The sequence below is a fragment of the Sphaerodactylus townsendi genome, linkage group LG04, assembly GCF_021028975.2.
Source record: "Sphaerodactylus townsendi isolate TG3544 linkage group LG04, MPM_Stown_v2.3, whole genome shotgun sequence".
Taxonomy (NCBI): domain Eukaryota; kingdom Metazoa; phylum Chordata; class Lepidosauria; order Squamata; family Sphaerodactylidae; genus Sphaerodactylus; species Sphaerodactylus townsendi.
Genome location: NC_059428.1, coordinates 146,705,350 through 146,727,971, shown reverse-complemented (window position 1 = coordinate 146,727,971; position 22,622 = coordinate 146,705,350). Strand labels below are relative to the sequence as shown.

At 48.6% G+C, this 22,622-nt stretch overlaps 1 protein-coding gene across 2 annotated transcripts; it reads right to left on the bottom strand.

Annotated features, from left to right (window-relative positions):
• Window positions 1-92: 92 nt before the first annotated feature.
• TMEM184A (transmembrane protein 184A) lies at window positions 93-21,507 on the bottom strand. Of its 2 annotated transcripts, none has more exons than XM_048495365.1 (9): window positions 21,388-21,507; window positions 10,825-11,082; window positions 9,101-9,266; window positions 6,421-6,511; window positions 5,861-5,936; window positions 4,957-5,048; window positions 4,501-4,670; window positions 2,930-3,127; window positions 93-1,636 (listed from the first exon to the last, which is right to left on the bottom strand). In XM_048495365.1, the coding sequence occupies exons 2-9, from the start codon at window positions 11,080-11,082 to the stop codon at window positions 1,389-1,391; spliced, it is 1,299 nt and encodes a 432-aa protein (XP_048351322.1). In that variant the 5' UTR covers window positions 21,388-21,507; the 3' UTR covers window positions 93-1,388. The 2 variants fall into 2 exon arrangements, with proteins under 2 accessions (XP_048351322.1, XP_048351321.1); XM_048495364.1 differs by having other exon boundaries at window positions 10,825-11,085; window positions 21,388-21,496.
• Between the last annotated feature and the right edge of the window lie 1,115 nt (window positions 21,508-22,622).

Genomic DNA, 22,622 nt, shown 5'->3' with positions numbered 1-22,622 from the left:
CCCCTGCCAGCATGGCCAAGTGGCAGGGCTGATGGGAATTGTAGCCCATGAACATCTGGAGGGCCATAGTTTGAAGACCCCTTCTCTGAAGCTAAATATATGGTTTCAGAGAGTAGCCGCAGAGAGTCTGCAGACAAAGAGCTGGGTTCGAGTCCAGGAGCACTTCAGAGACCAAGAAGATTTTTGGCTCATAAACATTCAAGAGTTAAAAGCCACCCAAAGCAGAGTTGAACGACGCAGTATGCCCGTCAACTTTAACAAGCTTACGCCTTTCTGACGCCACTTAGATAACATCACTAGTGGGGAACGTGTGCCATCTTCCCATAAGTGCAATATGAAGGGGTATGGGGCGTACAGCTGTACCAAACGTGCCCATAACTGGGGGGGGGGGGGGGGGAGAACAGGACCTACACACAACACAGCTACGTTCATAGCACCTACGTCGAAGCATAGGATGCAGACTCACTCCAGGTATCGAATCCGCAAGGACCCAGGTGCGAAACTAACCCCTGCAGTAATATACCCAATGAAACACGGCTTTTCCGCCTGCGTTCCTCAACACCCTTTCCTTCCCCACGTACAGGCATAAGCAAGAAGTACCCTTTCCAACTGCTCTGTGACACCAAGTTTTCTGAAACTGGACACTTCTCTGTTTCAACACACTACCATTCGAAGACACGTATACAAAAAATTCAGCGTCCAGAACAAAATGGCACCATTGATGCTTCATCGGATAGCCTCCAGTCGATCTTTTGGGGACCAAAGGCCTGTCCTCTCTGGGGCCAAAGGACACCATCTGGAGAAGAACAGGACCCTGGTACCCCATTGAGGTCTCTCAATTTCCGTCCCAACACAGTGGGTCGCATCTTGCAACTGGCCCGGTCCCATCGGAAGCGACGTCCGGATCCTACCAACACAGCTTAAGAAACAATTGTTAGATTGGGGCTGCTAGGTTCCCTCTGATATTCTTCTTTAGGAAAAGCTGAGATCTGGCCCGTTCGACTGCTCTTTTTCTGCCCAATTGTGAAAGTAGTTTTTGTGTTTTCAGCCGGAGATGCTGACCCAGAGTCCTCCTCACTCACAGAAGGAGGACAGAGGTACATCTTGATACACCTGGAACCCAACATTCATTTCTTCCTCTCCCGCCATTAGCAGGAGAGAACAGCTCTAGACATAGTCCAAAATCAAAGACTAACACTTTCGAAAAGCTGGGCTTTCAAGTACTCGGTTTCACCTGAGCGTTAGCCGATGGAGCAAATAAGAAACCCCACCCCCACCCCGCCCCGGTTTTCTCCCCCTGCCAGTTCATTTGAGAAAGTCCAGTTCTGGAGGGAGGGGAAAGGGGGGGGGGAGTTCACCCCAACCCTGCTCTCCCTCGGGAGCCGATCTTAGGATTCGTCGTCTGAAAAGATCAGCATCCTTTTCTCAATGTTTTTGCTCTTCTTGCCGGAAGACTCGGCTTTGGGTTCCGCGCTTCCGTTCTCGGCGGGTTCCTGGGTCTCCGCGTCTTTCATGGACTGCTGGGTGTAATGTTGGTACGCCGGGGAGAAGTTGTGGATGGCGTCTTGGACGATGTCTTGGGGGCTCATGGTCTCCTTCAGTCCGCTGGAGATGCTTTGCATTGGGGCCAGGTTTGCTGGGAAGGAGAAAGGAATCGTGGCCGGGTGAAACCAATCCAACATACTTTCTAATAAAAGGCACTAAAGAAGAAGAGCTTGAATTTAAACCCCTCCTTGCAGATGACACCAAATTAGGAGGGGTAGCTAATAGCCCAGAGGACAGAGTCAGGATTCAAAATGACCTGGACAGATTAGAGAGCTGGGCCAAAACAAACAAAACAAATTTTGTAAGATAAATGTAAGATACTCCACTTAGGCAGAAAAAAATGAAATGCACAGATATAGGATGGGGGACACCTGGCTTGACAACACTACATGGTAAAGGGGTCTGGGAGTCTTAGTAGACCACAAACTGTACATGAGTCAGCAGTGTGGTGCGGCGGCCAAGAAAGCCAATGCGATTCTGGGCTGTATCAATAGGAGTATAGTGTCAAGATCGAGGGATGCAATTGTACCTCTCTATTCTGCCCTGGTTAGACCTCACCTAGAATATTGTGTACAGTTCTGGGCACCCCAATTCAAGAAGGATATTGACAAGCTGGAACAGGTCCAGAGGAGGACGACCAAAATGGTCAAAGGTCTGGAATCCGTGCCCTGCAAGGAGAGACTGAGGGAGCTGGGGATGTTTAGTTTGGTGAAAAGAAGGTTAAGAGGTGACATGATAGCCCTGTTTAAATATTTGAAGGGATGCCATGTTGGTGAGGGAGCAAGCTTGTTTTCTGCGGCTCCAGAGACTAGGACCAGGAGTCATGGGTTCAAGGTGAAGGAAAAGAGATTCCACCTAAACATCAGGAAAACTTCCTGACAGTGAGGGCTGTTTGACAGTGAATGCTTTACCTCAGAGTGTGGTGAAGCCTTTTTCTTTGGAGGTTTTTAAAGAGAGGCTGGACGGCCATCTGTCAGGAGTGTTTTGATTGTGTGTTCCTATATTCCAGGGGGTTGGACTTGATGGCCCTTGGGGTCCCTTCCAGCTCTATGATTCTATTCTATAACTCTCTCCTGTAAGGAGACTCAAAGGGGCTTACAGGCTCCTTTCCCTTCCTCTCCTGACAACTGTCAACAGATAGCTGAGGCTGAGAGAGTTCTGAGAGAACCGTGACTAGCCCAAGGCCACCCAGCAGTAATGTGCAGGCGCAGGGAAACAAACCCAGTTCACCAGGTAAGACTGTGCCACTCATGTGGAGGAGCGGGGAATCAAATCTGGTTCTCCACATTAGAATCATTACTGTGCTTAGTTACCCTCAAAACCCCACTGAAGCAATTCAGCCTAATCGAGTTGCATGAATGCCAAAGCAAGATTGACAACTCACTTGTCGAATTTTCCTTTTTCTCCCTGTACACTTGGCAAGTGAACGCATAGCGGAGGGCAATGGCGGCAAACAGCATCTCGATGCAGATGATAAAGTTCTGGTAGCCGGCGGCTACTGTCCCAGCCCCCACCGGCTTCCCGTCGATAATCTGGACCTCTGGGATCACCCCACACTTCTCCAAGATAGCCAGCAACATCCCTAGAAATTAAAAAAGGAACAGTCCCCAAATGTGAAGGTGTATTGGTCCGCATCTCAAACTTCTCAGACCTACAAACCTTTCTCATTGTAAACAAGTATTATTAATCCACAAGCACATGGACAATTTCAACAGAAAGGAAGAAACCGTGAAAACAAACAGAACTTGGCTGCCAGTGTTGAAAAACACTAGAGTCAAGTGACTAATCAGATCCACACAAACACAGGATGACTACAGACAATATACAATCAAAGGGAACAAAGGCCAGGCTACTTCTATTCAGATGCCCTCACCTATTGACCTAGCTATCTTAATTGCTACTCACAGGTATATATACTCCACTTGCTTTCCTTTCCTACTATCAGATCCTCTGAAGATTCCAGCCACAGATGCAGGCGAAACGTCAGGACAGAATGCTGCTAGAACACAGCCATGCAGCCCGGAAACCACACAACACCTCAAGTATTATTTTGGCCTGACCTCTTGGCCACCGGGTGGTACCAGAACATTACGGGAAGGGCGACCAAGAACACCTTGACCTGACCTGGTCTCCCGAGCACCTGGACTGTTAAGGCATTTGCAATCTCAGATCAAAGAGGATCAAGACTGGTAGCCATAAATCGACTTCTCCTCCATCAATCTGTCCAAGCCCCTTTTAAAGCTATCCAGGTGAGCGGCCATCACCACCTCCCTTGGCAGCATATTCCAAACACCAATCACACGTTGTGTGAAGAAATGTTTTCTTTTATTAGTCCTAATTCTTCCCCCCAGCATTAATAAGCGTGGTTGGCCAAGGGGCATATTTGGGGCATATATTCTTTCGTTTATCGCATTGCCCTTATACCCGTGGTGGTGAACCTTTGGCACTCCAGATGTTATGGATGTCAGGTCATGCCTATCAGTGCTTAGATGTCTTGCTGTGTGGGAATTGCAAATGTTTCCTATAAATGCTTTCCTGTTTCCCTCTCCCCTCCCTGGCAATTCCCTGGCGCCAGCCCTCCTGCAGGAAGGTGCGAACGTTCCCAGGTTCCTTGAAGCTCTGTAGTGCAAATGTTATACACTCTGTGAAACACATTTGGTGGGAATCAAATGGGGGGTGGGATTGAAGGATATAATCGCTGGATCTAAGTGGGAGAGCTTAGATTCAGCTTTCTCTGTTACTCTACGCGTTGTAGAAATAAACTGCTTTAGGACTTTCCTACGGTCTCTGTTATTTCCACGTTGGAGAGCCTGACAATGGACTACAATTCCCATCAGCCCCTTGCCAATTGGCCATGCTGACAGGGGCTGATGGGAATTGTAGTCCATAACATCTGGAGTGCCAAAGGTTCGCCATCACTGCCTTATACTATATTATAGAGATCGAGAGACTCACCTTGCCAGAACGAGAGAAAGATGACTGCCTTTATGGTGAGGAACTTCAGGACGGGCTCAAAGGGACGCAAAAGGTCCTTGGTGGCGAAGTAGAAGAGGAAAAGGGCGTAGAGCGCCATGCTGACTGAGAAGTTGTAGATGATAGTGATATAAAGGTATCCGCTACGGATGCTGCAAGAGACAAGAAGAGCGAGGGGAGGGGATGTAAATTCAGCTGGATTTTGCTGTGCGGAACAGCAAAATCCACACGCAAACCGTTGTGGAAGTGGACTGAAAGTGCATTATTCTGTATGTGCGGAAGGGGCCACTGTCTGACAGGCCCTGCGGAACTGCGTAAGATCTTACAAGCACCTGGCCTCACTAGGCAGAGCGTTCCACCAGAGAGAACGATGTTCTAAGCTGCCTTTGAGTCCCAGCCCTTCCTGCCTCCCCCCAAAGAATGTTTCAAAATCCTCACTTGAAGTCGCCGTCGTTGTATTTGCCAAAGGCTTGTAGGACAATCGTGAGAACGGCCATCAGGGGCTTCACGATGCAGAACTGCAGCGTTGCCTAGACGGATGGATCAAAATTGGGTTAAAAATGTAAGAATCATAGAGTTGTAAGAGACCCCCAAGGGCCATCCAGTCCAACCCTCTGCCATGCAGGAATACACAATCAAAGCACTCCTGACATATGTTCATCCAGCCTCTGTTTAAAAACCTCCAAAAAGGAGACTCCACCACACTCCAAGGTAGTGCATTCCACTTTCGAACAGCCCTGACTGTCAGGACGTTTTTCCTGATGTTTAGGTGGAATCTCCTTGAACCCATGACTCCTGGTCCTAGTCTCTGGAGCCGCAGAAGACAAGCTTGCTCCCTCACCAACATAAGGTCCCTTCAAATATCTAAACATGGCTATCATGTCCTCCCTTAACCTTCTTCACCAAACTAAACACCCCCAGCTCCCTAAGTCTCTCCTTTTGGGGCATGGATTCCAGACCTTTGACCATTTTAGTCACCCTCCTCTGGACTTGTTCCAGATTGTCAATATCCTTCTTGAATCGGGGTGCACAGAACTGTACACAATATTCCTGACCAATGCAGAACAGAGAGGTACAATGACATCCCTTGATCTAGACACGATATGCCTATTAATGCAGCCCAGAATCGCATTGGCTTTCTTGGCTGCTGCATCACACTCCCAGGCGTGGACCCTGCATTACCATGGCGTGTTCTCCTCTCCACGTGCAACTCTCACGATCCCCATAAGGGGCGGTGGCTGAGCTTTTGAGACCCTTGGACAAGGGGTGCTCCATTCCCTCAAAGTTATTGTGTCATTCCCCTACCCACCCCCGAATGGTTTTCCACTCCAATGGACCTCACCTGCTTGCAAAACCGAAGGAACCCAATTGAATACGACATCCCTTGCAGGCAGCACGTCCCATAGAAACAGCTAGACCTGGGATCAGAAAGAAAAAAGCGCTGGGTCAAAATTCAGCAACAGAGAGGATGAGAAAATGTTTATACCCTACATTCTCTGCAAGAGAAGTTCAGTGGGACCACCCCTGCCTTGGGCAGAAGATTCCGGGCTTAATCCTAGATGCTTCTAGTTGCAGGTAGCAGGTGTTCTTACTTGCTTATTAAAACATTTATATCCCACCTTTTCTCATGGTTCAAGGTGGCATACAATGCTGAATGGTGATATAGGGGGTAATCTTGCTCCTGGATTTCATTTGTAAAAAATGCCAATCCATCCCTGAATCTGAGGTACACTGCCCCTGACCGTGAAGGTTCTGTTTATCTTCACTTGGTGATTTAAGGTCAGCTGCGGCAGCCATTTTGTGACCCCCCACACACACACAATGTCAGAACTCCAAAGTTGCCTGCAGGCTCGATAAGGTCAGGGACCTCCCCGATATAGGGGAACAGCTCTGCCGACTCACACGATGGGTTTCCCCCGGATCTCCGCCATGATAGTGCTCTCTCCGCCGAGGTACTCGAAACAGAGGCTCAGGAAACTGTAGATCACAAACGCTGTCGGGGAGAAAGAGAAGACATGATCATGCAAAACTACTAATGTCTTTAAGGATAACGCTCGTGGAACACAAAGGACCATAGAGTTGGAAGAGACCCCCCCAAGGGCCATCCAGTCCAACCCTCTGCCATGCAGGAACACACCATCAAAGCACTTCCGATATATGTTCATCCAGCCTGTTTAAAAACCTCCAAAGAAGGAGACTCCACCACTTTCTGAGGCAGTGAATTCCACTGTTGAACAGCCCAGACCATCAGGAAGTTCTTCCTAATGTTTAGGAAGTGGTGTAGTGGCTAAGAGCAGGTGCACTCTGATCTGGAGGAACCGGGTTTGATTCCCAGCTCTGCCACTTGAGTTGTGGAGGCTTATCTGGGGAATTCAGGTTAGCCTATGCACTCCCACACAATGCCAGCTAGTCACAGCTTCCCGGAGCTCTCTCAGCCCCACCTACCTCACAGGGTGCTTGTTGTGAGGGGGGAAGGGCAAGGAGATTGTAAGCTCCTTTGAGTCTCCTACAGGAGAGAAAGGGGGGATATAAATCCAAACTCTTCTTCTTCTAGGTGGAATCTCTTTTCTTGCACCTTGAATCCATTACTCCTTGTCCTACTCTCTGGAGCAGCTGCTTCATATTCAGTGTGACACAAATGCTAATAACATACTAAGGAGAATATAGGTTCCACTCCTATTCCCCTGATAGGGACTTCCTTGAGGCAGACAGTGAGCATTGCAGAGTTCCAGCTTACTCAGAAGGTGAAGACAGAGAGGGGTTTTTTTAGAGAATCATCACAGCAATTATTCTGTTTCAGTTGTCTTGGCATACATTCTACACAATCAAATCTTCACTCCTCTCCTCTCGGTCTCGTCACACACTTCAGGGCAAATTGTCCACTCCCCCCCTTTATTTAAAAATGCCAAATCAACCCTGTCTGCTTTTGTCACACCAAGAAGAAGAAAGTTCCCCTTTTTAGAAATTAGTTGCAAAATTAGTTGCAATTAGTTGCAAAATTTAGAAATTAGTTGCAAAACTGCTTCAGGGACCCAAGGTGACAACACGGGTGTTGGCCAGTCAGTGCTGTGCAGAATCCACTTTTCGCAGCAGGCTGGCTGAATTGCTTCCCCTTCACAATAAGGACAGGACAAGTGAGGTACTGAATGAACTTTCTGTTTAGGGGCCTTCTGTTTACAAGTCTGTAAACGTCTTAACCGTGAGTATCCGAGCCAGGAGCAAAATATATTATAAAGCGGCATTCAGGGATCCAGTGTCCCCTCACCAAAATGTTTGTGGTTTACTTCAACCTAGACATTTTCAGCGTGGATTGGCCATTAGGAACTAAACATTCTGCAGGTTTAGTTTTGCCATTGACTTATTTCCTTTCTGCCTTTATTCCTTACAGAGCTCAAGGCAATCAACAAGATCAATAAAATACATAAAAAATACATTTTAAATCCCCCATAACAACCAAATGTTAATATCGCCATTTCAGACTACTAGAAAACCAAACATAGTTCTAAAGCCAGCGTGGTGCGGTGGTTAAGAGCAGGTGGATTCTAATCTGGAGAACCAGGTTTGATTCCCCACTCCTCCACCTGAGTGGCGGAGGCTTATTTGGTGAACCAGATGTGTTTCTGTAACCCCCATGCTCAGAATGGGTTGACCCAGAAAGGGGTGGAGACTCAAAGCTGCAGAGCTCATGTAGTTTGGAGGAGACAAGGCTACCAGACTCGGACCTTGATTTCTATAAGCCCTTAACACCTTGTTAAGGTAACTGCAATGTTGTTGGGAACTACTGGGAAGGTAGTTGTTTATTTTTGCTATGTTGTAAATGTTGGGGTTTATTGTTTCAGGGTTTCTTTTTTGTGGTTGTAATGGGTGAGAGTTCTCTTGGAAACCTTCATCATGTTGAATCCTGTTCATCAAGCCCTTGGAGTCTTCAGGAGCCAACCCACTTGCAAAGAAGAATTGGACTTGGCAGTATCAGCAGACTGTAAATATAAGGACTTGAAAATGCAACCTGAACAGGACCTTGAAGTGTGATGTTAGATGTTGATGTTATATGTTAAGAAAGTAAACCATTTTGTTTTTAAAATTTGTTGTTGCAAACTCATGCCAAGTTCTGCCCCACAGAACCCACAGATAGAGGTTACATTTCTGCACTCCTACATCCCTGCTGGGTGATATTGGGCTAGTCACAGTTCTCTCAGGACTCTCTCAGCCCCACCTACCTCACCAGGTGTCTGTTGTGGGGAGAAGAAGGGAAAGGAGCTTGTAAGCCACCTTGAGTCTCCTCACAGGAGAGAAAGGGGGGATATAAATCCAAAACTCCTCCTCTTCAAATAAACCCAGCTTCAACGGCTTCCTAAAGACTGTAAGTCGGGAGGCAGACATTCCACCCTGGGGAGACTGTCCCATAATGATAGGGCTGCTACTAAGAAGTCTTGTGTACCCACCCAACGAGTTTCCTTGATGGGCCACTCCAAGGGGCCACTCCCTGTAATAGCAATTCCTGGGCTTCAAAGTAGTCTGGGTAAAGCGAAATTGCCCTCCGTCTACTGAGCGATCCAGACCCGGAGAACCAAGCCCATCTCACCTTCGTAGCAATCGCGCACAGAGTCGAAATAAACATAATACTGGTGGCTGCCGATCAGCAAGAGGCTGAGCCAGGAGTCAAAGGCATAGATGGGGACGATGAACAGGATCCGAATGATGTACCGCTGCTCGTTGGGAATGGTGTAATTTTTCAGGTGAAGAAAGATCTGGGGAGGCGGGAAAGAGAGCGAGAGAGAAGACGGTGATAAATGGATTCGAGGCAAATGCTCAGATTCAAGAAGAAGAGGAGGAGTTTGGATTTATATCCCCCCTTTCTCTCCTGTAAGGAGACTCGACGGGTTTACAATCTCCTTCCCCTTTTCCCCCACTCACAACAAACACCCTGTGAGGTGGGTGGGGCTGAGAGAGCACCGAAGAACTGACTAGCCCAAGGGCACCCAGCTGGTATATGTTGGAGTGCACAAGATAATCTGGTTCCCGAGATAAGCCTCCAACAGTTCAAGTGGCAGAGCGGGGAATCAAACCCGGTTCTCCAGATTAGAGTGCTCCTGCTCCTAACCACTAAACTACATGAGCGGTAGAGTCTTCTCTGGGGAACCAGACTTATTTCCTCGCTCCTACACATTCTTTCTGGGTGACCTTGGGCTAGTCACAGTTCTCTCTGAACTCTCTCAGCCCCACCTGTCTCACCAGGTGTCTGTTGTGGGGGCAGGAAGGGAAAGGAGCTTGTAAGCCAGCTTGAGTCTCCTTACAGGAGAGAAAGGTGGTGCATAAATCCAAACTCTTCTTCCTCTGTTAGGTACCGTATATACTCATGTATAAGTCGAATTTTTCAGCACATTTTTAATGCTGAAAAGCTCCCCTCGACTTATATGCAGGTCATTAAATTTTTTGTGTGTTTTTACTTTGCCGGCCAGCAGGGGGCGCAGTTTTTATGCTAGCGACACCAAATTTTCAGGGTACCCTCAGAAGACACTCCTGATGATACCAGCCAAGTTTGGTAAAGTTTGGTTCAGGGGGTCCAAAGTTATGGACCCCCAAAGGAGGTGCCCCATTCCCCATTGTTTTCAAAGGGAGCTATTAGTAAATGGGGTCCATAACCTGTAGATGGGGACCAAACCTGGCTGGTCTCATCAGGAGAGTCTCTTTATGATACCAGCCAGGTTTGGTGAAGTTTGGGTCAGGGGATCCAAAGTTATTGATCCCCAAAAGGGTGCCCCATTCCCCCATTGTTTACAATGGAAGCTAATAGTAGATTTTCCATTTCTGATAATATCCCTCTTAAAATCTAAGTTGAGTTACATTTGGATGATGAGGAGGAATCCAGTTTTGAAGGATTTTAACTCTTGTGTTTTAGCTTGGTTGCTGATTGAGCTAAGGTTTTTGTACTTTTAAAGTTATTGTTGATACCATATTGTTCTTGTTGACCCTCTTTTCCACTTACGGAGCTAGTTTACTGTTTTTCTTTGAAATAAATATTCAAAAACATTTAACCTACTGATGCCTCAATTGATGTAATTTTATTGGTATCTATTTTTATTTTTGAAATTTACCAGCAGCTGCTGCATTTCCCACCCTCGATTTATATGCGAGTTAATAAGTTTTCCCAGCTTTTTGTGGTAAAATTAGGTGCCTCGACTTATACACGAGTATATATGGTACATTTTTATTCTCCAAGAAGCTCAAGGTGGAATTTCAAACTCCGCCCTCTCGTTCGTCCCTCCCCATCAATCTACTGGTTTATCCCAACCATTCTCCTCTTACCTGGTGGAACGTGATCAGCAGAGCAGACCAAACAAAGAGACCGGAGATCGCCTTGGCTGCTGAAGTGGTCAAGAAGAGGTCCTGACCATCGTGGGACTGGTTTTGCTCTGCCCTGAGACGGGAGCCGTCACCCACGACCAAATAACTGAGGTCTGAAGGGAAGAAGCCCAGCCCCATCGTCGTCGTCGGCACCAGGCCGGTCACTTCGCTTCCCGTCTCGGCGAGAGACGACTCGGAAACGTTAGTTGCGTTATTCATCTGCTGTAGGAAAGGAGAGGCAGATGAGGGCGGAGAGCCAGAGAAGCAGGAAAATGTAGGACTGTCTATAAAACAGTGGAGCCCTGAGGGAGAGAATCCATGCCACCAGTAAAGGCACGGGATATCCAGAGACCCCACATAGATACAGAACACAAGATGGAGTCATATAGGCCCCTTAGAGTGATAGAGTTGAAAGAGACCCCCAAGGGCCATCCAGTCCAACCCCCTGCCATGCACGAACACACAATCAAAGCGATCCCGACAGATGGCCATCCAGCCTCTCTCTCTCTCCAGCAGCAGTGGCGTAGGAGGTTAAGAGCTCGTGTATCTAAATCTGGGGGAACTGGGTTTGATTCCCAGCTCTGCTGCCTGAGCTGTGGAGGCTTATCTGGGGAATTCAGATTAGCCTGTACACTCCCACACACGCCAGCTGGGTGACCTTGGGCTAGTCACAGCTGCTCGGAGCTTTCTCAGCCCCACCTCCCTCACAGGGGGTTTGTTGTGAGGGGGGAAGGGCAAGGAGATTGTCAGCCCCTTTGAGTCTCCTGCAGGAGAGAAAGGGGGGATATAAATCCAAACTCTTCTTCTTCTTCTTTAAAAACCTCCAGAGAAGGAGACTCCACCACACTCAGAGGCAGTGAATCCCACTGTCAAACAGCCCTGACTGTCAGGAGGTTTTTCCTGATGCTTAGGTGGAATCTCTTTTCCTTCACCTTGAACCCATGACTCCCAGTCCTAGTCTCTGGAGCCGCAGAAAACAAGCTTGCTCCCTCTCCAACACGACATCCCTTCAAATATCTAAACATGACCATCGTGTCCCCTCTTAACCTTCTCTTCACAAACTAAACATCCCCAGCTTTTTCTCTCCTCGTAGGACACTTTCTATAAAGTAACACTTGAGGCTCCACGGAAAGTACCCACGGCTTAAAGTTCCTACTCCCTCAAATCCATGGTAGTACCCTAAATCCAGCCCCAGAATAAAAAGAAGAGAGTGCTTCTGAGCTTGTGCAAAGTTTATTTCCCACCCAGGCCCTGCAGGGCAAACACCTGGAGTTAAAAATACAGGCAAGGGCTCACAGGTGCTTTGGGAATCCCAACAAATTCTCCCAATGCTAAATGTTAGCAAGCACAAAAAGCGTGGAACGCCGACCAACACTCCGTCTGCCATTAAAAACACCAGCAGAGACGCCCGCCCAACATACCCCGGGCGCTGCGTTCCCAGCAGCCTAATAATACCCTTTTATTTTTAGGCTACTCGCCCAAACAAGGGTCCAGAAATGGACGTTTCCATCTTTAGACGTTCATTCCTGAGTTTCATCTGTTCTTGGCCACAGAGACAATCCCTGAAAAGGAGACTTCCCCCCTCCCCTGATGAAGGCAAACTTCGCCAAATGCGCAGTTTCTCCTAAGGATGAGACTGCTGCTCTGCAGACCAAAGCAATCCCCCAATCCACCTGATTCCACCCAATCCACCTGATTCCACCTGAGACAGGGCAAGCTCCGACCCCGACTTGCAGGGTGGCTGTTGCAAGACGAAATAGAAGGCCATTTGGGGAGAAGAAGAAGAAGAGTTTAGTATTTATATCCCCCCCTTTCTCTCCTATAGGAGACTCAAAGGGGCTGACAATCTCCTTTCCCTTCCCCCCCCCCCCCAAAACAATCACCCTGTGAAGTAGGTGGGGCTGAGAGTGCTCTGGGAGGAAAGAGAAGTATAAATATCTGAATACTTTTTCTTATCGTAGCTTTAATAAAGTTCGGAAAATACAAACAGAGGGTCAGGATCCCATTTCAGGACAGCCCCCCCTTTAAAAAGAAGTCATTAAAAATATTAAAAGCCTGAATGCTAAAAAATAAGTTGGGCTCCATGTTCTCAAAATCTGAGCTCGGTGAATATTCCCTCTCATTTTTTTCTGCTACCGTTAACATGCTGCGACCAAACCAATTTTTTTTTAAAGCATCCAACCAAGCGTGCGTTTATTCTGGCCCCTTGGTTAGTCATTGTCCTCGCCGATCGATAAAAGATTTCACGCAGCCTAATCTAGCAATTAAACCAATCAGGACTTGCAACCCGTGTAATAAAACTTGGCCGGCAACCCTGTCCAAACACACAGAAGATAAACATCTTATCGTTGTCATCATTCGCCCAGAGATGAGATTTCCCTTTGCGTGTCGAGCCAAACAAGATTTCCTACCATCAAGATCCAGCTAAAGGGAGCTTTTAACTCCCAATAGTTATATCCTCCAAAAACCTTGTTCGTCTCTGTATCAACCCTGGTTAGGTATCGATTCCCATGTATCCCCCAACTGCAAAACATTCGGCTTACGTACTCACCCGCCAAACATTTACACTTTGCACGAGAAGTCCTTTCAACGTGTCTGAGCTGCAACAAAATACACAGTAGTGCCTAAAAATACAGCTGCCCCAAACAGAAGGGGAAAGCGTTGGGTGGAGGAAGAGGAACAGACTCAGCTGCTACGGGGCTGGATATTTCCGTCGTTGGAAAGGGCTCCAGTGTCCCCCCACGGACGCCCACGTCGTGGCAACAGAGAGAAGCTAGGATTACCGAGACATCAGCTGACCACAGGAATCCCCCGAAGAGTCAATGCCCCTTGTAAGTCAACAACACTAGCTCATTCGTGGCCCCTGGGGAGCTGGCCGTGGAAACAGGCCTCCAAGCCAACCTTGGCCCAGCCTACCCAAGTAAACATTAACCAGGCTGCGGAGATAACGCCACCGCGAAGGATCCTTTCTCGCTTTTATTTTCCGGCCTCTGTCCTCTTCCTTGTCGACTTTGTGGCCGACCATTAAACGTGGACTGAAAATGGTCACCTTCCCTTTGGAAAACTGCTGGGAAAGGCAGGGTTTGGGGAGGGGGGACATAGATCCCACCCCCCCTATCCAAAGCTGTCGGTTTCTCCTGGTGCTTGTAGAAAGGATCCTGGACTCTGGAAAAATTACGCTCCTCAAGAAATCTGGTCAATCTCTAGGGCAGTGATGGCGAACCTTTGGCACTCCAGATGTTATGGACTACAATTCCCATCAGCCCCTGCCAGCATGGCCAATTGGCTGTGCTGGCAGGGGCTGATGGGAATTGTAGTCCATAACATCTGGAGTGCCAAAGGTTCGCCACCACGGCTCTAGGGTGCTCCTGGACCCGAAACTCCGCTACTCCAGTCCAACATGGCTATCGGCTTGAAACTGAATTTTTTTCCACGGGGACACATCTCCGTCGCCTGAAATGAGATGTAACTCCAAGAGGCCTCCAGACTTTTCCTGTAGGTTGGCAACTGTGACTGCTCAATATTGGGTACAGTGTAAAACAGGAACGCGGAGGAAAAGTCACCATATCCCATAGCTGCCAAATGTGACTCAGCTCAAAGTTCCTGTGAAATTATTTACTAATGAAATAAGTGCAAGCAAGTGCTAAATGCACAGAACCTATGATACGTACATACACAACATATGTTAAACAACGTCAATCATTGGAGTGTTGTGGGGTTTCTGGGCTGTAGGGCTGTGTTCCAGTAGCTTTTTCTCCTGACACTTCGCCTGCATCTGTGGCTGGCATCTTCAGAGGATCTTCAGAGACCTAGCATCTTCAGAGATCCCCTGAAGATGACAGCCACAGATGCAGGCGAACAGTCAAGAGAAAATGCTACTGGAACACGGCCCTACAACCCAGAAACCCCACAACACCTCAGTGATTCCGGCCATGAAAGCCTTCGACAATACAACATCATTCTCGGGAGAAGGAATATCTACAAAACCGTATGGAAGTCTCAGCACAGTACAAAAAGACACTAAAAATATCAAGACTGCTTCACGGTGCTTTAAAATATGGCGATTGTCATGCCCTGTGATTATAGTCTCAATGGAAAAACTTGGGATGGGAACATGTTGTTCCTAATTGCAGAACGACAGCAGGATATTGGCAGGTAGGAAACCATAGACAGGTGTGGAAATATATCACAAGCTGCCCATAAGAGCCCCTTCCCCCTTTTCCAGTGCCAGGTGGAACCGGTTTGATCAGACAGCATAATGTAATAGGATGTTTACATAACGGCGGAGCTAGGTTCTGAGGGCAGAGCAAGCTATGCTATGCTTACACCAAGCAAATGCAATGCAAGGAGGCAGTTTTCCCAAAGAGCCGAGAACGAATATGCTGCCACAGGAGGTGGTGATGGCCACTAACCTGGATAGCTTTAAAAGGGGCTTGGACAGATTTATGGAGGAGAAGCTGATTTATGGCTACCAATCTTGATCCTCTTTGATCTGAGATTGCAAATGCCTTAACAGTCCAGGTGCTCGGGAGCAACAGCCACAGAAGGCCATTGCTTTCACCTCCTGCCTGTGAGCTCCCAAAGGCATCTGGTGGGCCACTGTGAGTAGCAGAGAGCTGGACTAGATGGACTCTGGTCTGATCCAGCAGGCTCTTCCTTATGTTCTTAAGGCCCTTGCTTTCACATCCTGCCTGTGAGCTCCCAAAGGCACCTGGTGGGCCACTGCAAGTAGCAGAGAGCTGGACTAGATGGACTCTGGTCTGATCCAGCAGGCTCTTCCTTATGTTCTTAAGGCCCTTGCTTTCACATCCTGCCTGTGAGCTCCCAAAGGCACCTGGTGGGCCACTGCAAGTAGCAGAGAGCTGGACTAGATGGACTCTGGTCTGATCCAGCTGGCTTGTTCTTATGTTCTTAACGAGTGACAAGGAGGTAAGCGAAAGAGCAGATAAGCGCGCGCGCACACACACACAGATACCAAGATCTGTTCCCAAACGCCTGGCAGGAAAAGCCACAGTACAAAGACTCCCAGTAGAAGAGGATAGCAGCACTATGGCAGGACTGTTGGGACATGGCAGTAATGGAGCACAGCCTTAATTGGAAGTCCATAAAACCTCCTGCTTTGTAGCTTTGTGAAGGAAATCGAGGGTGATCCACAGCTGGAATCGGGGAACCACAGGCACTGAGAGGCCTCGAAGAGCTCGCGCCTCAGTTTCCCAATCAGCGAGTGGAAATTATCGTCATTACAAACATACAATACTGCCTTATTGGAGCAGCAGTGGCGTAGGAGGTTAAGAGCTCGTGTATCTAATCTGGAGGAACCGGGTTTGATTCCCAGCTCTGCCACCTGAGCTGTGGAGGCTTATCTGGGGAATTCAGATTAGCCTGTACACTCCCACACACGCCAGCTGGGTGACCTTGGGCTAGTCACAGCTTCTCGGAACTCTCTCAGCCCCACCTACCTCACAGGGTGTTTGTTGTGAGGGGGGAAGGGCAAGGAGATTGTCAGCCCCTTTGAGTCTCCTACAGGAGAGAAAGGGGGGATATAAATCCAAACTCTTCTTCTCTTCTTCTTATAGCGAGTCGACCTAGCTCAGTATTATTGGGAGACAGGTGGCCATGGTGGCAGGGGCTGATGGGAATTGTAGTCCATGAACATCTGGAGAGCCGCAGGTTGCAGACCCCGGACTAGACGGACCACTGGTCTGAAATGGACGATAGCAACAAGTTCTGTATTTGCCAAAACAATCAACGCACCGATCAGTCGAATTTACCAAGACTTAATGCTGTGCAGACATTACAGCTAGCTTTTCTTATTTGTTTCGATCTTAACACAAAACAGCTTAGAGCTTCGTTGCCGGCTCATCCTCTTTGTCACGCTGGAATTAGAAAACCTGTTTTCTGGTGCAAGCGAACAAATCTGGCAAGAACACACGATTATTATTTTTTTAAGGGACGGAGTTTTGCCCTAGTTTGTCTTGCCTTTAACCCATGACCCCATTCCGAAAGAGGCCAGCCCATTCCCACCTCCGGGACCCTAGTAAATAAGCAGAACATGTGGTTTGGGAGCTGCACCCTAAAGCTTTTGTTTACCCTGAGCTAAACATGTGCTCCGCGCAAAGCAGCTATTCACAGCACTGGCTAGACAGGTTAGCCAACAATGCGCCGTACGCACATTTCGGGACCCCGTTCTGGGCAAGAGCCAATTGAAGCCAGGGGTGGCAAATCAGGAATCAGCCCGACAAACCAAATTGTCACGGTGCATCGTGCGCACAGGGTGGTGGCAGCTAGTAACCGAGAGAGAGAAAGGAAAGATGCAGAGTCCAATCTTTCCCCTCTAAGCTTCATATCCAGCCCCTTAGATTGGCTCTGATGCCTCTGGTGTAGTGGTTAAAGCAGGTGCACTCTAATCTGGAGTTTGATTCCCTGCTCTGCCACTTGAGCTGTGGAGGCTTATCTGGTGAACCAGATTAGCTTGTGCACTCCAAGACATTCCTGCTCGGTGCCCTTGGGCTAGTCACAGTTCTTCTGAGCTCTCTCAGCCCCACCTACCTCACAAGGTGTCTGTTGTGGGGTGGGGGGAAGGGAAAGGAGCTTGTAAGCCGCCTTGCGTCTCCTACAGGAGAGAAAGGTAGGGCATAAATCCGAACTCTTCTTCTTTTCACACTGTTAGGGACGCATGACCCTCCCACAGCCGAGAGAGAAATTTCAAAGCCTGTTGCACTGGCAGATTTTAAACAGGAAAGCAATATCTAGGAGACTGGTTCTGGTGGGTTTTCCAGGCTGTGTGGCCGTGGTCTGATGAATCCACCAGACCACGGCCACACAGCCCGGAAAACCCTAGCCAGTTGAATCCGGCCATGAAAGCCTTCGACAATATCTAGGAGAGGTTAGGCGTCGCTCTACCCCCTCCCCTTGTGCTCTTGGAAGCCCCAAACTCCAAAACATTGTTAACCCTTCTCGTGCTGGAGGAGGGATTTTCAGAGACGCCGCTTGATAATATTGGGCATGCCACTCTGACTGTCGTTATCAATTGGAATTTGAAGCTGCGTGCGAGCACATGAAAGCTTACACCAAGAGCAAAACTTTATTACGGCAGTCCTCCGGTAGTAACTTCCGGGCGATCCTTGGCCCAAAGGATGTTTAATTACCCTTAACCAGAGCCAGGACTGTTTCCGCCCTGGCTCTAGTCGGCTGTGTCATTATGTCAGCTGAGACAACAGCCCTGCGGGGCCTTAGCCAGTCCCAGAGGGCCTACAAGTCAGAGACTTTCCACCCGGCTTCCATTTGTCCAATCCATCCTGCTGTCCTCTCAACATTTTCTGTCCCAACAGCATATATGATGAATCATAGAGTTGGAAGAGACCCCAAAGGCCATCAAGTCCAACCCTCTGCCATGCAGGAACACACAGTCAAAGCACTCCTGACAGATGGCCACCCAGCCTCTCTTTAAAAACCTCCAAAGAAGGCGACTCCACCACCCTCTGAGGTAGTGCATTCCACTGTCGAACAGCCTTTACTGTCAGGAAGTTTTTCCTGATGTTTAGGTGGAATCTCTTTTCCTTCCCCTTGAACCCACAACTCCTGGTCCTAGTCTCTGGAGCCACAGAAAACAAGCTTGCTCCCTCACCAACATGACATCCCTTCAAATATCTAAACATGGCTATCATGTCACCTCTTAACCTTCTCTTCCCCAAACTAAACATCCCCAACTCCCTCAGTCTCTCCTTGCAGGGCAGGGATTCCAGACCTTTGACCATTTTGGTTGCCTTCCTCTGGACCCTTTCAGACATTGGGATGAGGGATTTGGGGCTATGCTACCTGACCCTTCACCATCCTCTGAGTGAAGATTGGTGTTTTTGGTGTTTGGAATATGCTACCGCAGGAGGTGGTGATGGCCACTAACCTGGATAGCTTTAAAAAGGGCTTGGACAGATTTATGGAGGAGAAGTAGATCTGTGGCTACCAATCTTGATCCTCCTTGATCTGAGATTGCAAATGCCTCAGCAGACCAGGTGCTCGGGAGCAGCAGCAGCAGCAGGCCATTGCTTTCACATCCTGCCTGTGAGCTCCCAAAGGCACCTGGTGGGCCACTGCGAGTAGCAGAGAGCTGGACTAGATGGACTCAGGTTTGATCCAGCAGGCTCTTTCTTATGTTCTTAAGGCCATTGCTTTCACATCCTGCACGTGAGCTCCCAAAGGCACCTGGTGGGCCACTGCGAGGAGCAGAATGCTGGACTAGATGGACTCTGGTCTGATCCAGCAGGCTCCTTCTTATGTTCTTCATGTTTTCTTACCATTAATTAGTTAAAATCTTAAGCTAATTTATTCTAATAATTGACAGCTAATTTCCACGCTGTTCATTTTTGCAGAAATTAAGAAAGTTAATTTATTATAATTTATCCTACGTTCCACCTTTTCGTTACGTGTCAGCCACCCTGAGCTTGGTGTTAGCCAGGAAAGGGCGGGGTACCAAATTTAATAAAATAAAAAATAAAGGTGCCACTAGACCCCATTTTTCCCCCATTAACAACAGGGGTTTTGCAGTCTGGTTGTTTGCCGCCACCAGAGGCTAGCAATGTGTAAATGCAAGGTTTTTATTTGGGTTGCCAACCGACCCAACCTGCTCCTGCCAAGTAAACATGGGTTGGATGCGTGGGCGTGGGCAGGAGCGAAAAGGAGTTTCCCCCCTGGATTGTGGTTTCCTCGAGGAAGATAGAGTCAGCCTAAAGTTGCCAATTCTCGATTTGGAACTACCTGGAAATATTTCTTCTTCGTGTATTAAAGTCACATGCGTTTCTCCCCAGATCGGGGGATATTCCCTTCTAGATGTAGCTCCTTCATCGTTTCTTGAAGAGCTACAATTAATTTTTGTAACATTCTGGGATTAAACGATCAGGCCCCCAAACTTTCCCTTTGCCCTCTTTTAGGGCCTGGGATAATTCCCAAATGGATAGGCTCCTGTTCAAAATATCGCTCTGTCCTTCTGTAAATTTCTCCGTGGGAGCCCTGCCAATTCAGCCTTTTAATGGTTGTTCCTCCACTTTTGTGTTTTTTATAAAGCTCAGAAAGGAACTACTTGGGGATGGGAATATGGGTTCTCGGGAGAGTGGGTGCCAGGGAGGGAACCTCGGTAGTTATGTTTTCTGCTGGATACCGTGTTTAACTATTTCTGGTTTCCATTATGAGATTGTAATTTATATTTTTAATAAACTTTTATCCTCTGTACACCGCCTAGAACCCTTCGGGGGTGGGCGGTTGAACAAGTTGAACTAATAAATAAACAAACCATAAATAACGCTGTGCGATCTGCCTTCCAAAGCAGCCATTTTAGTCCAAGAATAAATGTTTTCCATAACCAAACCAGTCATTTCTGCAGTCCGGAGAGCAGGTGGACTTCTTGGGGGTCCCCCAGCCCCCACCCGGGAGTGATCAGAGATAATATTCTGTACCTTTAAGGCTCGCCTACTGTGAAATCAGCGGATAATAGCCCTTTGTTTACTGTATACTTATATTTATGTCAAGAATTGTTGGGTTTGAGACATATCATTGTAAGGGTATACAAATGAGGGTGGTAGTGAAAATATCACGGTGAAGGCAGGAATACCTTTGTGTTCATTAAGCACTGTTTAAGGCAGTGATGGCGAACCTATGGCACGGGTGCCAGAGGTGGCACTCAGAGCCCTCTCAGTGGGCACGCACAACAGAGTTCATCATGGGGGGGGGGGGGAATCGCCCCCCCCCCCACATCTAGTCTGGCCTGGGCCGCTGGGCTCGATTATTAGCATTAAACCTAAGACCTAGTTTTGGGGAAGCAGTATAGGAAACCCTGTTAAGCGCTGTTAAACCCCACTGATTTTCATGCAAAGAACTAAAGCGCGATCCTTTACCTGGGAGTAAGCTCGGTTTGCTGGCAATGTGGCTTTTCTGCTTCTGAGTAAACCCTCCTAGGCTCGCGATTCACCTGTTCAAAGAGTTGCCTGGTTGCTTCAAAGCAAAGCCAACAACTACCACCAAGTTTACTCCCAAGTAACGCAGGCCTCGGAGCCAACCGTTTTTTCTAAACAAAAAACTCAGTATTCAGGTTAAATTGCCGTGTTGGCCCTTTGCGATAAATAAGTGGATTTTGGGTTGCAGTTTGGGCACTCGGTCTCGAAAAGGTTCTCCATCGCTGGTTTAAGGAAACTGCGTTTCACGGTGTTTGAGCCTCGAAGGTTCAGAATATACTTTTTAATAACTTTCAGGTGTACCTACCCTTTTCTTTCTTACGGAAGCTGGCAACCGCAGTCCGGGGGGGGGGGGAGAATCAGGGAAGGGGGTGCCAGAAAAAGGCTGTGGGGGCGCAGAATGCCTTAATGGGGAGGGGGCAGGCGGGGGGGAAGCCCCCTTCTGATCCTCAAAGGCGTTTGGAAATTGGCAAAAGTTCTCCCCAGAGAGGTCCAGGAGCGCGTGTCCTGCCCGCGACGCCCGGAGCTTCCCCCGCGCCCCTTTTCCCCCCACCCAAGATGCTACCCCGGAGTAACTCACCCCGCTTTGGAGCCGGCGAAGGCGCACCGGAGCAGGGGCGCACGAAAGCGCGCAGGGGCGCACGGAGGCGCAGCTCCCGGGACGCGCACCGCTGGGCTCGGCCTCCTTTCCCAGCCGCCCCGAGAGAGCCCTCCCCCGGCCGGCCGACACCTGGCCTTCCTCCCCGGAGACTCCTCCTCCTCCTCCTCCTCCTCCACGCCTCCAGCTTTGTTGGCTGCGCTCCCTAGAGATGGGTCCCCGCCCTCCGCACCTGGCGCCGGTAAGCACGGAATTCCACCTGCGGGCCAGGCGAGGGCAGGCCCATTCTGAACCCCAGCGAATTGAAGGGGGAGACTAAAACCGCCCCAAGCAATAAGAACAATATCTACCTACCTACCAATCCATCGATCTACTTACATACTTAAGAAGAAGAGTTTGGATTTCTATCCCCCCCCCCCCCTTCTCTCCTGCAGGAGACTCAAAGGGGCTGACAATCTCCTTGCCCTTCCCCCCTCACAACAAACACCCTGTGGGGTGGGTGGGGCTGAGAGAGCTCCGAGGAACTGTGACTAGCCCAAGGTCACCCAGCTGGCGTGTGTGGGAGTGTACAGGCTAATCTGAATTCCCCAGATAAGCCTCCACAGCTCAGGCGGCCGAGCTGGGAATCAAACCCGGTTCCTCCAGATCAGAGTGCACCTGCTCTTAGCCACTGCTCTTAGCCACTACGCCACTGCTGCTCCTTACCTATCCACCTATTTACCATTCATCTGCGTCTGTATGTCTACCTACCAACCATTCATATATCGATTATCTAACGATCCATGTATCTATCCATCCATCAATCCATTCCTCCATTTCTTTCTATCTAAACACCCACCCACCCATAAGTGTCAAACTCGCGGCCCTCCAGATGTTATGGACTACAGTTCCCATCATCCATTGCTGGCAGGGGATGATGGGAACTGTAGTCCATAACATTTGGAGGGCTGTGAGTTTGACACTTATGAATCAATCCATCCATCCATCTACCTACCATCCACCTGTCCATGAGTCTGGCTGTCCATCTTTCTATCCATGCATGCATGCATCTATCTTGTATGTATGTATGTATGTATGTATGCTATCTATTCTATCTATTCTATCTTTCTATCTATCTATCCACTCACCTGTCTGCCTGTCCATCTGACAGCCAGCGTGGTGTATGGTGTATTGTTCAAGACTTTCATGGCCGGAATCACTGGGGTGCTGTGTGGTTT

What these genes read in the sequence shown, in the direction of transcription:
- TMEM184A (XM_048495365.1), bottom strand. Translation starts at nt 11,082, where the DNA reads ATGAATAACGCAACTAACGTTTCCGAGTCGTCTCTCGCCGAGACGGGA. An exon ending in ATCCGGGGGAAACCCATCGT is followed by an intron (nt 5,937 to 6,420) that starts GTGAGTCGGCAG and finishes TTCTGATCCCAG; the next exon opens with GTCTAGCTGTTTCTATGGGA. An exon ending in TCCTTCGGTTTTGCAAGCAG is followed by an intron (nt 5,049 to 5,860) that starts GTGAGGTCCATT and finishes CCATCCGTCTAG; the next exon opens with GCAACGCTGCAGTTCTGCAT.